At 28.1% G+C, this 16,226-nt stretch overlaps 2 protein-coding genes and 1 long non-coding RNA gene across 3 annotated transcripts; 2 read left to right on the plus strand and 1 right to left on the minus strand.

Annotated features, from left to right (window-relative positions):
• Positions 1-958: 958 nt before the first annotated feature.
• Positions 959-4,005, plus strand: LOC114753224 (uncharacterized). The gene is made up of 3 exons (XM_028941887.1): positions 959-1,308; positions 2,336-2,440; positions 3,760-4,005. The coding sequence occupies exons 1-3, from the start codon at positions 1,068-1,070 to the stop codon at positions 3,795-3,797; spliced, it is 384 nt and encodes a 127-aa protein (XP_028797720.1). The 5' UTR covers positions 959-1,067; the 3' UTR covers positions 3,798-4,005.
• A 3,947-nt stretch (positions 4,006-7,952) lies between these two features.
• LOC114753230 (uncharacterized) lies at positions 7,953-9,513 on the minus strand. Its single transcript, XR_003740980.1, has 3 exons — positions 9,479-9,513; positions 8,780-8,847; positions 7,953-8,017 (listed from the first exon to the last, which is right to left on the minus strand). It is a non-coding gene; the product is annotated as an uncharacterized LOC114753230 (long non-coding RNA).
• Positions 9,514-14,318: 4,805 nt separating this feature from the next.
• Positions 14,319-15,980, plus strand: LOC114753231 (uncharacterized). Its single transcript, XM_028941894.1, has 3 exons — positions 14,319-14,583; positions 15,108-15,212; positions 15,946-15,980. Exons 1-3 carry the CDS (start codon positions 14,319-14,321, stop codon positions 15,978-15,980), a joined length of 405 nt encoding a protein of 134 aa, XP_028797727.1.
• Positions 15,981-16,226: the final 246 nt, after the last annotated feature.

Here is a 16,226-nt window from a genome sequence, read left to right on the forward strand (position 1 = left end):
GGACAATAGTTTATTGGCATTTAATTTTTTTTTTCTATACACCACTAATTTATTTACTTATATTTATAATTTGAATAAAAAATCTTAGAAGTTTTGTTGTTTTATTTTTTATTTTAAAATAATTAAAAAGAATTTAAATTTTAAAAAATAACATAAAAGGGCCAGTCCTTTTAAGTCATGAGCCCACATGCCTAAGGGCCGGGCTTTAATAATTAGATAATTTTAAGGTATGTGCTTTAAAGGGCCGGCCCTTTTAGGCCCTGGCCCTTCAAGGGCTAGCCCTTTAGGGCCGAGCTGGCCCTTATTGACAGCTCTAACTGTAAATCACTTCTCTGGTCCTTAATATAAGAGCTAATTATGGAGTTAATATTGGTTCTATATATAAAACATATTTCACATGTTTATCAATTTTCTTCTAAATTAATCCTATTGATATTTTCCTAATAATAATCAAATAAGAAATGGAAAGAAAATTAAGAAAGATGTTTAAAATATTTTTTTAAAAAAATATCATATTAACTTATTTAACTAACATTTTTAATCTACTTAAATTAGTTAATTAGGTCTTATGTTAAGAAGTGGAAGAGTAGAATGTTATTAAATTTAGGAATATTATATTTAAGGTTTTTCTTTTGCTAGTGAAACTTATAAAAAGAACCAAACAATTATATAAGATAATTAATTATCCAAATCATGTAAAGTATTAATATATTTTAATTTAATTACTTCCAAACAATTAACTAACATGTACATGTAGCACGAAAACCATACTCAGAAAACTAGAAAACAACGTTCTTAATTTTTGTTTTCTTATCTAATTGAACATCTGATATAGCAATCACCGTGTCGTAAAGGCTAAGAAACACGCTTAACAATCTTCCTCATTTTGTCCAAGTTCCATTAAAAACATTCCAAAACTTCAATACTCAAAACCTCAGCCCATAAAAACACTCTCTTAAACCTCTTACCCTCCTTCTTCCTCCATTAAAACTCACATTCATCAAAACACCAGCTACTAGCCCACACACACACACACATATCCAACCAAAGTTCCAGAACGATCAAACATGAGAATCAAGTTGTTCGTGAAAGTTTTGTTGTGGGTTCTGGGAATAATGATCATCACAGGTACTGCAGAAGTTTCAGAAGGTGAAGAATGCCAATCTGATCTGATAGGGCTAGAAATAGAGTGTCTTTATTACATGCACAAGGGGGTTCCTGCAATGCAAAACCCTAATGGTCGATGTTGCAGAGCGATTCATGAGGCCAATATACTCTGCGTCTGCTCCAAACTCACCCAGAAAATCAGTACGTATGATAAGTTAAAGCTTGCGTTTTCATGGTTCTGTTTTTCTTTATCTTTCGCTCTTTCGTTTGGTGTTATGTTTCTTGAAGATGGTTGCCGTATCTTTTCGTATTTAGGCTCTTTAACCTCAAATGAGAAAAATTTTTGGTCAGTGTGTGGTTTCATGATGGTCATATTTCTCTGTTGTTGTTTGATTGTGTGATAGTGATATCCTGAATTCATGCATTTCAGTATATGTAATTTGGAAGATAATTTAATGGCCAGAAAAAAATCTTAGGAAATAGATGAATATAAACCAAAAAAAGAATAATTTTGGATTTTTCTCAAGTGTAAGATTTTGTAAAATTTAAGATAATTAATATAATTTTTGTTTCGATCTGAAATTTTGGCTGTGAAAATTATTAAATACATTTAGTTTGATCCCTAAAATTAAAGTCTTATTATTTAAGTACTTTAAAAACGTACGTTATTTGCTTTAAATAGAGCCCAAGTTTCAAATAATATTGTCAATATGAAATTAAAAAATGAGCAGTGGATGAACGTTTGGCTGCCGTTAAATAAAAATGTCATTACAAAACATCAAAATAGTAATATTTTGTGGCTGTTTTGAGTGGAATAATGCTTTGTCATTACATTGTTTTAGGGAATATCATATAAATAGGTATTAAAAAAATCACAGGAATTTTATCGTTTTCTCTCCAAATTGAAGGCCACTGTATAAATATCCTTGCAACTACATACGTTTGCGCCCATTATTAATTATTAATTAGGGAGAATCTCACCAAAAAAAAAATCATGAAATTACTAAATTATAAATCAAATTTGGAAACAGTAGTTTAATAGATTTTGACGATACTGAATTTACAAATAACAACACAACTGTGTTAGGATTTATTATTTAGGATTTAGTAATTTTAAAATTTTTTTTTTGGGAATTCTCTCTCAAAAATTTCATAATCACTTTTTTAAAGGGGAAAGAAAAGGAATATGGACTCTAATAATACGTTTGGATTGTTGGCCTGTGAACAGTAATACCACCAGGTTATACCATAGAAGATATGCTTGACTGGTACAAAGTGTTGAATTGCTTGAACTTCTGTGGCAGACCCCTACCTCCTGGCTTCAAGTGTGGACGTAAGTCCCTATTTTTTTCATACACTCATTTAATAAATTATACTACCTCATATCTTTAATATAAGAGCTAGTTGACTAATTTGAGTAGACTAAAAAAATTAGTTAAGTTAGTTATTTGTAATAAATAGGTGTTATTTTTCCTCAAATACTTTTGCTAATCAAGCGTTATTTGATAAAATATTTAACATGTGCAACTATTATAAAGACTGTTTTGGAAAAAAAATAGATAAATATGAGAAACAAAATTGATTAAAGTCTTATATTTAAAACCAAATTAAAGTCAAACTAACTCTTATACTACCTCCGGTCGTAATTATAAGACCTTGTTTGTAGATACAAACAAGGTTTTATAATTAGAAACAGAGGTAAGATTAATTAAGGACCAAAGATAGTACTACTTACATTGGATTCTTAATATAAGATCTATTTGACTCATTTGGAGAGATTAAGAAAGTTACTAAATTACTTAATTATAACATATGTTACATTGTCTCTCTAAATATTTATTTGTATCATTGGATTGTATATCAATTTATAAGTGAGGTAAATTAGTTTAGAGAAAAATAATAAATATAAATACTTTAAAGTTAGTAATTTCCTTAATCACCTAAAATTAGTCAACTAAGCTTTCTATTAAAATCCAGAGGCAGTATTGGCTTCTTCTTTTTTTTTTTTTTTGCCATTTCAAACTTTTCATCATTATATCAATTTATATTCTTTCTGTTAATAATGTACTTGACTAATTTGAGCCAAAATATAAGTATAGTTTAATAATAATTAGAACACTTAATGTCTTTTTTTCTATTTTGCCTTTCTATATACAATTAAATATTATAAGTAATTAATTCGATGTAATTAATGTAGTTTTGACTTTTAATGTGGTAGATTTGAGATGGGAAGTATTACAAACTTTTTTTGATAGATATCTTTAATGATGTAACTTCTTTTTATTGTTACTATTTTTTGTCTATATGTGGTGCTTAAATCAGACTTGTATTGTAGGCAGGAGTAATAAGAACATGCTGTGTACTTCAACCAACAATAAAAATTTTAACAGTTATTAAAAATTTAAGCGGTGTTATGAAAAAATAATTTTATATTCGCTGGCAAAAAAAATTTATATCCATTCTGTTTTACGTGAAATATTTTACGTGTGTAAATCAATTTTTTTACCAGCAAAGTTATAAATGTGTATAAATCAATTGATGGCTGAAATTGTTGGCAAAAAAATAATGGCTGAAATTCAAATATATTATATTAATAATGAATTGTAATTCCATATTTATTTACAAAGGATTTCTTTTCTTTTCTTTTCATAGATTTCACCGTCCCACCAACTGGACCCCCAGCAAAGTGAAGATCGGAAGACGGCTATGTTTTTGGAAGAAAGATACACTAATTTGTTCTGGTTTATATTATTATTATTATTATTATTATTATTATTATATGGATTGTATATGGTAGAAGCTGCTTGTTGGTTAGACAATCATAGAATTGAGATATACAGTTCACGAAATCAGAAAATGGGCTCCTAATAGTGTGATGTGATGTGATGTGAAATCTTGGTAACCTATTATCCATGAATTATAACTAACAGTAAGTTAGTAACCTATATTAGAATTGAATGATAATGTTCTTTGATTGACTATAATAACCCTTACTTGGGTTATAGCCCCACTTAAAAACAATGGATTAATGACGCAAATTTTCTATTGCTAATAATCTGTTACAAAATTATTAGTAATGAAAATTATAGAGTTAATTTTTTCATCACTAATTTAAATTGTTAATCTTGTTTGGTTGTTTCATTGCAAAATATTGAATATAATATATTATAAATTTATAATGTTTTCATGCGTATCTTGAGTTATATATGAAATTAAAAAGAAAACCTGCAAAAAAATTAGATTGTAAAAATTATAAGTAAATTGTGCTCTTTTTATTGGTGCATTAAATGGAATTAATTGATACGTACATTATATGAGAAGAAAATGAAAGCACTTTTGGCATTATTTGTAATTAGTGATTGTTTGCATAGAAATCAAATCATAATTTTAAAAGTAATTTTATGGTATATGAAATAAGTATAAGAAATTAGTTTTGTCTTAACTTGCATAAAAGTACTTTTTAAAAGATGTTTGGGTAGAAACCAAAACCGTGGATTTAAAAATAATTTTATGATATACGAAGTAAGTATGTGAGAAAAGTTTTATCTCAATTAACATAAAAATACTCTTTGAAAGTGTTTTTTGTTTCACCCAAACAGCCCCTTAATCTATATATCATAAAGTTGATACCTGGCATATATTAATGGTACTAGCATATCATGCACAGTACAAATCCAGCTACTTAATTTACTATGGGATAATTTCTACAGAAAACCAATAAGCCGCTTGTGATTGTGATTAATATCATTACTTTAGTTTACGTACATGGCTTGCTTTTAGACACTCTGTTTTGTTTGTTTATAAAATCAGCATTTTGTTGTAATAAACCGAATATTTTGCTTTTATTCAATCTATAATAACCTGCAATGCGCATGATGAAACGCTTAATTAATAGGACAAGAATATATGGATTCAATAAAAGAAAACAGATAATTAATAACCTGAATAGGTAAATCTGTAGTAATAATAAATAAATGAATGATACATATGCACACGTACATTAATTTTTCTTTTACATTTTATCTTCATCATGAGAACCTTTTCTTTTCTTTTTCTTTTTTTCATTTTGGGCCAACGAGAACTATCTTTTAGGCTCTGGTGGGATCCTCAGATTTGATAAGCACCTGTAATACCAGAATTATAGAGGGGAATTATGGAGGGAAATATTGAAGACATACAGAAAGATTTAAAGGTTAGTACTGAAAGAACGTGGCAAATTAAAGTGGGGAATATTAAAGAGATTGATGAAATTAATTAAATGTTTTGAATATTAAAATGTTTTCACTTTTCATGCGTCTCGTGATTTACACAAAAATTAAAATACCAAAAAGAAGCTTAGATATTGTAACCATTTTATGTCGTGCATTAATGATGAACGGGACAAAAAAAAAATCTATAATTTAGATGAACATATATTGGATCAAAATACATAATAATTATTCTCATTAACGGCTTGGATATATTCCATTAAAACCACATCCCAAACTTTACTATTATACAGACAAAAAAAAAACTCATAACATTAAACCACCATTATTAACCAAGCACGCATGATCTACCTCCTCCATTAATACAAACATTTAAGCCCCATCCATATATAAAACACCAAGATTGACACGAAAGAGAAGAAGCGAAGAGGAGATTGAAGATCGACGCAATAGCAGGAAAATGATGAAGAAGAAGTTGAAGATGAAATTAGCGTTATGTTTTGTTGTGGGCCGGAGTGATAGGAATAATGATAGGAGATCACTATGCAGCAGAAGGTGCAGATTGTGAAGAAGATCTTTGGGGTTTAGAAAAATAGAGTGTCTCTATTATATGCACAAAGGTGTGCCTCCATTGCAGGACCCTAATGATCGTTGTTGCAATGAAATTAAGAAGGCTGATGTGCCCTGCGTTTGCTCCAAACTCTTACGCCGTATTGGTAAGTATTTATCTGATCCTATTTATAGATCACTTTCTTCAATATGTTTCATACAAACTTAAAAAAATTTTAAATTTTATTAACTCTATCTTGAAATTTAACAGTTTTTCAATCTATCCATGTTTAATATCTACTATACCAACTAAAAACAAAGCCAATACAACAATAAATGAAGAATAAAATTATACATTCATTTGAAAAATTTCTCTCTATACCTTATAAATAGAACTAAAAAATTTCTTCTCTCTCTGCTCTATAATAAGCAGAACCAAAGGAGTATTGTACTCTTTCTTTGTTATCCCTTTTATAAGTTTCAATTAACTACTTTATGGCAATAAAATGTTTAGTTACAATCAGTTACTTTATTTCTTATAAAGTCTTAAAATTATCAAACAATAAAAACTATTAGTTAGATAAGTTTATTTAATTAATTAGATTTTATAATTAATTGAGGATACTGAGTGAAAAAAGTTTGTTTTTAGTCAAAATACGTTATATCATAAAACATGCTGAATATTCGGCACGAGGAAGTAATATAAATTTGGAAAAGTCATTAAAAAAATCTTGAAAATTAAAAAATTATATACAAGGACCCGTTCATAAAAATTGTTGTCATATGCTTATTAATTGTAGAGCCAGTAATGCGGGTTGGCGGTGCGAATACGGGTCAGCCCGTAAAGGTGTGGGCTGAAATAACGCCCCGACTAGCCTAAATTTTTTTAAAAAAAATTATTGTTATTTGCATAGGTTGAACTTAGTATGAAATATTAAAATTGGACTTGAAGTTTTGAACTTAAGTAGTGGGTTATAATAAAATAATGTGAGGATTAATTTATAATTTGAAAAGATATTTTAGAAAAATTAATAAATATTTTTTCTAAATAATTAATTTGACTATTTTTCTTATCCAAATTAATTAAGTAGATCTTTTATGTATGTATTACATATGCAATTACATAAATGAGGCGATGTCGATATGAAATTTGAGGATCAAAATCCTCCAACTATATTGCATAATATATTAGGATTGCATGAAAATAAAAAAAAATTTAAAAAAGAAAAGTAGGCTCGCCCAGGATGGAGTGGGCTCAAGGCGGTGCAGGCTAGAGTGGCCCGCACCAATGCCAACCCGAATGACAGGCTAGCAGGCTTATTGTTGTAAAAATCAATACTAATGTTATAATAAGTCTTTATTTGTAATTTTCCTATTTTAAGGTCTATTTTTGCGATGTTTCTTATAAATTATTTCCTTTTTTTTTTTTTTCCTTCGTGACTTTAATTGGTTTGGTGTCGTGTTTCTTGAAGATGGTTGCTTTATCTCTTCCGTATATTGAAGCGTTTAACCTATAACAGAAACATCTCTGCTGATTTTTTGCTGTCAATATATGGTTAATTTGTTGTGTGTGGATTTGGTTTTTGTAACAACGAAACTACTACACTTATAAATTAATCAATATTGAAAAGTTAACCATGATAGAAAAGAAACTTTGTAAAAATATTGAGAAATACTATCATGGTTATATAAACATCCTAAATCATATGAGATTAACCATGTTAGAAAAAGAATTAAACCAATCCATAAATATGTCTATCATGGTTAAAAGAACTTTTCTAAATTAACTGCGTGTAAAAAGATATTCATAATGGATAGGGCTTTGGGTATTATAAATCTAGAATATCATTTTCAACCATAAGCCCATAACATGATTTTACTAAATAGTACCTTTCATAACTTTCAACAAAATCAAAAGTCATTTGATATCAAAGATCACTGTGGATTCACCACTTATATCAAACAAAAGAAATCACATGCAAATGCCTAAAGGCCTCCGGCCTTCTACCAGCATATCAGAGTATGTGGAATGGGCCCTATCATGGCAATATACATCTATCCAACACAAACAAAAGAGTGGAAGCGCTACAATTTTGCAATAGCAGCTTAAGCTTCCGGAACCTTCCCTGACTGACCCGAACGGGAACTATCACCTGGAAAAGTGTTAAATCAACGGGGTGAGACAAAAGTCTCAGTAACCAACAATCTTACTTATCAAGCATACAAGTAAGTGCTCGTGACGTATCAAGTGAGACAATTGCAAATTCATAGTATTCCAACAAATTTCATATTGTCAAAGCATATAAAAAGTACAATCAATAATCTTTTCACCTCCCTTATATCCACCCACCTTATATCCTCTGACTAAACCCATGGGCTAAATCCTCATCCATGTGACTGGTAATTAGACAAGCTCACCGATCAAGTGATATGGACTGGCCAAAATCCGCAGAGCACAAGACCGGACCATGGGTTCCCCCTCTAGTCTACTAGTAGGGTGTCAATGCCCTATAATGAATAATTGGGCCAAAGGACCAATCAATGTACACATGATGGCCCTACCACCTTATATCCTCAAATGTACATCATTCACCCCCTTATATCCTCTTTGTTATGGTACCCATCATCAACATCCGTCACCTCTCATATATCAACACTCAAAATATTGCATTCATAAAAAAAATCATCATGTAAAAGTCAATTGGGATTTTCCATTTTTCAATTAACTCATAATACCTGAGATCATCATAATAGTAAACATATATCTTTTGCAACAAAAGTCTCACAAGACAATTTCAATAACAACATACTTTCATAGCTCACATCATAATTCAATAATATTTCATAAATTCCTTATAATTCAAAATTAATCACAAACAACCTACAAGCATGAATAATAAGTGGAAAGTGGTTACCTCTTGTCTAGAACAAGTATTACCACAAGGTTAACCCCGTGCTCATACCAATAGCCCAATAATTTAATCTACACAACCAATACATTTACATATCAATACACAAGCTATTTAATTAATTACTTAAACTAAAACATATATATATAAGTTAAAATTTCTAATTCTATGCTAAACCCAAACCTCTCATAACCCATAATTAAGTCTTTTAGCACAAAATTTATATATCCTCACAATCCAAAATTTTCATTTAAACCTTTCAAATTATTTACTTTAATACAGATTTTTCTCAAATTTTAAAATCTGAAAATATAATATTTAAAATTCAAAATCCTGTTTTAACTTTAAATCTCAAAAACCAACCATTAGAAATTCAATATACATCAAATGCATCTAAGTAAATAATTTAATCAACAGTTTCATGGTATAAATATCATATTTTTCATAAATAAATATCTGTTTAACTAAAATAATTCATTTAAAAATATTAGGTCAGTCAATAAATAAAACTAAACTGATAGAAATGATCTACTAAAATAGCTCTACAATACTATGCTTATCTATCATCAAAACTCAACACTTGCTTCAAACCCTAAACCCAAAAATTATCTCTAAACAGTATAAAACTATCATCATTAGATAGATTTAGATGAGTGGAAAAACTTTCATGAAGAGAGTTTAATGAAAAGAAGTCATTTAGCTTACCAAAATGATCTGCAAAGTTGAAACCCTACTGGAAAAAATAAGAGAAAGCGCCGGAGAAGGTGAAAAAGAAAGACGTCGAAATGTTTCTCTCTCTGGCCCCTCCAACGGTTAAAATAATATTTTGGCATAAATTCCAGTTAAAGACCCCATATTAAAATGGGACAAAATTATAGTTTGTACCCCGTTTTTTCCCTTTTTTTTTTAATCCGTTTTATTATTATTATTATTCAGTAATTTCCATATACATATTTTATAAATCTTATTTTCAATAATTCTCTTTTCTTAAATAAATGGAGAATAAAACTCATTTATCAAGCATTAAACTCCTTCTAAACTTAACTAAACACTAGGAATAATAATAATAATAATAATAATAAAAATTGGGATGTTACAGTTTTTGCAAAGAACGTTAGTTTACATTAAGAATTCTATGTAATTCATTTTCCAAAAGAATCTGACCTCAACATATAGATTTATTAAGTATTATCCCCGGTCTTTAATATAATACTTAATTAACTAATTTAAAAAAATTAAAGAGGTTAAATAATGAATTTATTATAGCATATGTTACATGATGTCTTTGAAATACTTATGTATATCATTTGATTATATATCAATTTATAAGTTAGGCAAATTAGTTTAGAAAAAAACGATAAATATAAATATTTAAAGTAATTTATTTAGCTTTCTTAATCTATCTAAATTAATTAGTTCGGTCTTATATTAAAGACTGGAGATAGTAATTAATTTGGATATGTGGTGGTATATTATTGTGAACAGAGATGCCACCCAATTCTACCATAGAAGATCTGCTTGACTGAACAAAGTGTTGCACTGCTTTAAGTTTTGCGGCAAACCTCTTCAGCCTGGCTTCAAATGTGCACGTAAGTACTTTGCTCATTATTTCAAATTCAATATTTGTGAGGTCTAAATGAAAATTAATTCTTTCAATATATTTATTTATTTTTCATTATAAGAAACCTTTTAATTTCTAAAAGAAATACCCACCCATTCCCAAATTATTAATCATCATTATTGGTCTTTAACTATTATTTTTAATGTTTTTCAGATTTCACAGTTCCCCCAGGGCCACCACCCATGTGAAGATTTGGTAGATAGGGCATGTTGGACGATGAGATATATAATACTTATATAGTGAAAGCAGCTTCTAAACTTCATGAAATAAAATCGTCTGCAATAATATTGGCTGTTTCGTTTTTTTTTTTTTAATTTGAAACCTAATTCTGTTTTTGTGAGCTACGTTGTACTTTTTCTATTTGCACTCACATATGATTTATACGACATCAAGACATTAAATAAGGATTATTAGAAGGGGACATAAGGATATCCAAACTTATAACCTTACACTTAAAAAGACAGTTTTAGGAGGAGAACGCAAGTTCAAATTCTGAAAAACACATTTGTTGAAAAGACTATAACACTTCTGGCTCCACAGATATTAGTTTCAAATCCAAAATGACCTGAAAATACTTTGAATTTACATTAAAAAAAGACCGTTTTGTTATTAGGCTACAAGGCCCTAGTTATCAGAACTTAGAAGGCGACTTGTCTCACTTAATTCATATTATAAATAGAATATAAGAGTTTCGTTTTATGAAATTTAAGTCAACTAAGTATGATGCCAATTGGGCTAATGTTAAATAGCAGATTAAGTTTATTTTTATTAATATACTAAAGGTAAAAGTGTATCCGTCAAGACTTTTTATGTTGATTTGTAGATAGTATAATATATATTAAAATATATCATAATTTGTCCTAATTAAATTTATGTCAGTAGGGCTATTACACTAACATTTTCACAGCGACTACTTTCACTTCTAAATAGAAGATCTAATTTGCAGTACAATTTACATCATTAATTGAATATATATATATATATATATATATATATATATATGATGCTCAAACCTACTTTTATACGGTCGGATAGTTTCTTTTTTGCCGAAATACTATGAGATAATTTCATAGAAAGCCAATTAGCGAAAAGTGGCCTGGCTTGTGAATTTTCATGGTTTTAAATGCCTGTCTTGGTTTTGGGCATTGTGTCTTTTCATTTTATGTCATTATCTACTTTACATTTTGCTGGATATAAACTGTTGTATGTATTATTTAATTTAATTTACACTGATACAATTCTATTTATAAGTCACTGTACTTCATTAAAATTTTTAGCATAACTGTATTATTTTACATTAATTTATTATTGTGTAGATTATTAATTCCTCTGACCACTCCAAATAAACTATTTGTATTGGAGTGACAAAATATTAATTAAAATTAGTTAAACATAATAAATATGTAAGAAATATGATTTTGTTTCTTAATATGCATTTATAATAAATAAAAATATAATAAAAGAAAATGTATGGGGAAATAAAACGAAAGAGTGTGTGGAAGAGAAGAGACAATAAATAATTAAGAAAAAATTTAAAAATGCATTAAATGTTGATACAAACCTAAATTGAAGTTTCTGAAATAGATCATACCTCTCTTCAAATTTAAAACTTATAAATAAGATCAAAAGGAGTATTGTTTGGATAGTGTATATATGGGATAAAACTAAAAAATTATTGAATTTTAAGACATAATTAATGAAATTTGATGTTTTTATTGATTCAAGTAAAACATGTTAAAAGTAACTTATAAACAAGATTAGAGAGTATCATGGAATGGGACAAGTTGGCAAAAAAAAAAATCATAGAACGGGACAAAATCAATAATTTGAATGAACATATAACACATTGGTTCTAAATATAAGTCCTTATAAAGGAAAGTTTTAGTTCTAAATGTAACTCACTTATAATATATTTAATACTTATTTTTTAATCCTTATTTAATTGTCATTGGTACGAGAGAGAAGGGAGAGATATAAGAATAATTTATAAATATAGAGAGAGAAAACTTTAATAAGAATAAATTTTTAAAATATTGTTAATTTAATACATTCCTTGACAGACAAGAATGAATTATTAGTGGGATCTGCATTCCATGCTCATAATCTTGATGAGCACGGAGTGCTGAGCAGTATAGTGAGGGACCTTTATTTTTTCTATTTGTTTCTTTTTCACTACAAAAAAAATATATTTATTAGAATTATTTTTAGTTAAGGTTTATCTAATATTCTAAAATATTTTTTAGATATGTTCAATATTTTAAAGTATTTTATAATATCCTAAAATATTTTCTCATGCGTATTTAGTGTTCTAAAGTATTTTATGACAACATATTTGAAAAAATATTTAAAAATCCAGTATTCTAAAGTATTTTATAGTTCATCTAGTATTCTAAAATATTTTTTCATATGCGGTCATTATTCTAAAATACTTTGTGATTGGGCCTACCTAAAAAAAAAATTCTAGGGTCTAGTATTCTAGAGTCTTTTATGATTTATTTAGTATTCTAAAATATTTTGTGATATAATATCACGAAATAAAAAATATTTTAAGACATTAAATGCATGTGAAAAATATTTTAAGATATTAAATGAATCATAAAATATTTTAAGGTATTGAAAACACCTAAAAAAATATTTTAAAGTACTAGATAAACCTTAATCAAAAATAATTTCAATACATACTTTTTCTTATCCTTAATATGAGAGTTAGTTTGACTAATTCGAATATATTAAGAAAATTAGCTAAATTAGTTATTTCTAATAAATAAATGTTGTTTTTTCCTAAAGTATTTTTGCTAATAATGCATATTAACTAGAATCACCAATTGATTAAATCTTTAATATGTACAGCTATTACAAGAACTATCTTTAAAAAATAGATATATATATATATAAAGAAAAATGGATTATGGTCTTATATTTAAGACTACATTAAATTTCAAAACAGTTTTTATATTAAAATTTTGAGTTCGTATAATTTTTTTTTGTAGCAAACAAAAATTAAAAAAAGCAAAAATAAAGCCAAAAAAAAATTAAAGCGCTGAGCACGAAACGCGAATGCGTTATAAGTGAGTTATATTAGGCTCTGTTTGGATAGCACCCCAAACCATGGTTTGGGGACCCAAACCATGGTTTGGGGAAAATGCTACCCAAACAGCCTCTCCAAAAACCAAAACCATGGTTTTGGGTCAAAACCATGGTTTTGACTCCAAAACCATGGTTTTGGAAAAAGCAAAATTTTTTTGCTTTTGGAGAAAAAAGGGAGAGTGTGAGGGCCTATATGATATGTATCTTGTTATTTTTTTTATAAACATATTTTTTATAAATATATTTAATCTTATATTTTATAAATATATATAGACATTAATTATTTATTAATTATATTATCTTATGTATTATTAATTATGTTGGTAAAAAACATATTATTAACAATTTTATTTCTTCAAATTAAAATATATCATAAAATCTATTTTTTCTGTAATTATCATATTAACTTATGTCTTTTTTTTAGTAATTTGTATATATAAAAAGTGCTTCTGATAACAACTATCCAAACACTCTCACTTCTCAAAATCACTTTTTTACAAAATCTATTCTTCACAGAATCTATTTTTTCCAGAATCTATTCTCCAGAATCACTTTTTCAAACCACGGTTTGGTTTCATCCAAACACACCCTAAAAAGCAAATTGCTATGTAGGATCCAAATCCATAATTTTTCTCATTAATTGCTTGGATATTGCATTAAAACCAAATCCCAAAACTTTACTATTTTATAGACAAAAAATCTCACAACATTAAATCACCATTATGAACCATGCACGCACCTCCTTCTTCCATATTAATACAAACATTTAATCCCCCCCCCCCAACACACACACACATGTATATAGATTCCATCCGAGATTGAAGAGATCTAGTCAAAATGGATGGATCAAACATGAAAATGATGAAGAACTTGAAGATGAAATTAGTGGTGTTATGTGTTGTGGTGGGAGTGATGGGAATAATAATGGCAGGCGTAGCAGAAGGAGAAGATTGTGAAAGAGATCTTCGAGGCTTACAAATAGAGTGTCTGGTTTTCATGCACAAGGGGAATGCCCCAATACAGGATCCTAATGATCGATGTTGCAATGAAATTAAGTTAGCCAATGTTCCTTGCGTTTGCTCCAAACTCTCTCGCCACCTTGGTAAGTATATTATATTTTCACAACTCATTACATTGCTGTGATTCAAAAATATTATTTTCGGTAGTTTGTTTTTGTTGGCCAAAATGTTAGGAAAGTTATTATCTTCATTTTTTTAATTTAATATATAATGCTCAAATATCAATTGAGAGTATCTTGTAAGTACCTATAATTTTCTTCAATTTTTAATTTAATATTCATGTGTTCTTCTCTCTTAAATTAAATTTTTTAATTTTGCTCTATTATCACCATTAGCTTCTATAACTTTGCTCTATATTAGCTTTGTTACTCTTTGTACCAGGACTAACGGTCCTAATAGAATAAATTCAAAAATTTAATTAAAAGAAAAAATACATAAGTATCAAATTAAAAATTAAGAAAAAAACATAGCTACTTCAAAAAGGAATTTTTCCTAAATAGTCATATGCCAAAAATCTTATAACATGAAAGAATTGGGTAAAATTTCTTTCATAATAAAATTCCTATAGTATATAGTTTAATTAATGAGTGTGGGGCACTATGAACAGTAATCCCACCAAACGAGACCATAGAAGATCTGCTTGACTGGCCCAAAGTGTTGCATTGCTTCAACTTCTGTGGCAAACCTCTTGCTCCTGGCTTCAAATGCGGAAGTAAGCCCACTCTTAAGTTCATCTCTCTCTCTCTCTATCTAGTACTACCTCCAGTTCTTATTATATGACTTTGTTTGACTTTTATTTTGATTCTAAATATAAGACCTCAATCCATTTTATCTCTTATATTTATTTAGTTTTTTTTTCAAGATATTCCTTCTAATAATGGTAGTTTTAACTAATAAATTTGATTAGTAAATATATTTTAGAAAAGACAACACATATTTATTACAAATAATAAACTTAACTTATTTTCTTAATCTACTAAAATTAGTTAATTAGCTCTTATATTAAGGACCGGAGGTAGTACTATGTTATTGAGTAATTTAAATTCGAGCATTGTAAAGTCCTAATAAGAATTAGTTTTTTTCCCTATATAATGTGATTAATTTCTTTTATTATAAGGCTCTAAATTGAGAACCTTTCATAAGAAGGGTTAAAGTGCAACTTTATTCTGAACGTTTTCATTAAAGAACAATGTTGTTCCAAAAAAATTTTTGAGTTCAAAACATCAAAATGTTAAAATTGAGCAATGTTACCCCTATCATTAAAAATGTTAACATTCAATATCAATTTTTTTTTTAAAGCTGAGTGGAGCAACAACATTGCCATGTTTTAAAACTTTTACAACGATATTAAATCTAAAATAACTCAGGAGACAATATTGCTGCCAAATTTGTACATTAACTATTGGAAACAAGTATTCCTTAACTATTGTTTCAATGTTTTGCAGACTTCACCGTGCCACCAGGGCCCCCGCCCAAGTGAAGGGGATTTAATTTGGAAGATGACTTTTATTTTGGATGAATATATATAATATTATCAAATATAGAAATTAAATGTGAGTATAGAATATATTTGTGCTAGAAGCATTTTCTTGTTATCAAATCCCCAAAAGTGACATATGTAAACTTTATCAAATAAATCCTCTGCAATAATTTTGGTATTCTGGGTTTCAATTTGAAAGTGTTCGATTTCTGGTCAGCTACTTTTCTTTTCCTTTTATTTTGACGC

Source organism: Neltuma alba, unplaced genomic scaffold, assembly GCF_004799145.2.
Source record: "Neltuma alba isolate B1F8T4 unplaced genomic scaffold, ASM479914v2 tig00007802_pilon, whole genome shotgun sequence".
In the NCBI taxonomy this organism is placed as follows: Eukaryota; Viridiplantae; Streptophyta; class Magnoliopsida; order Fabales; family Fabaceae; genus Neltuma; species Neltuma alba.

Excerpts from the sequence above, each read along its gene's own strand:
- LOC114753224 (XM_028941887.1), top strand. The coding sequence starts at position 1,068 with ATGAGAATCAAGTTGTTCGTGAAAGTTTTGTTGTGGGTTCTGGGAATA. Across the intron at positions 1,309-2,335 it reads CAAACTCACCCAGAAAATCA|TAATACCACCAGGTTATACC; the intron begins GTACGTATGATA and ends GCCTGTGAACAG. Across the intron at positions 2,441-3,759 it reads TCCTGGCTTCAAGTGTGGAC|ATTTCACCGTCCCACCAACT; the intron begins GTAAGTCCCTAT and ends TTCTTTTCATAG.
- LOC114753231 (XM_028941894.1), top strand. The coding sequence starts at position 14,319 with ATGGATGGATCAAACATGAAAATGATGAAGAACTTGAAGATGAAATTA. Across the intron at positions 14,584-15,107 it reads CAAACTCTCTCGCCACCTTG|TAATCCCACCAAACGAGACC; the intron begins GTAAGTATATTA and ends CACTATGAACAG. Across the intron at positions 15,213-15,945 it reads TCCTGGCTTCAAATGCGGAA|ACTTCACCGTGCCACCAGGG; the intron begins GTAAGCCCACTC and ends AATGTTTTGCAG.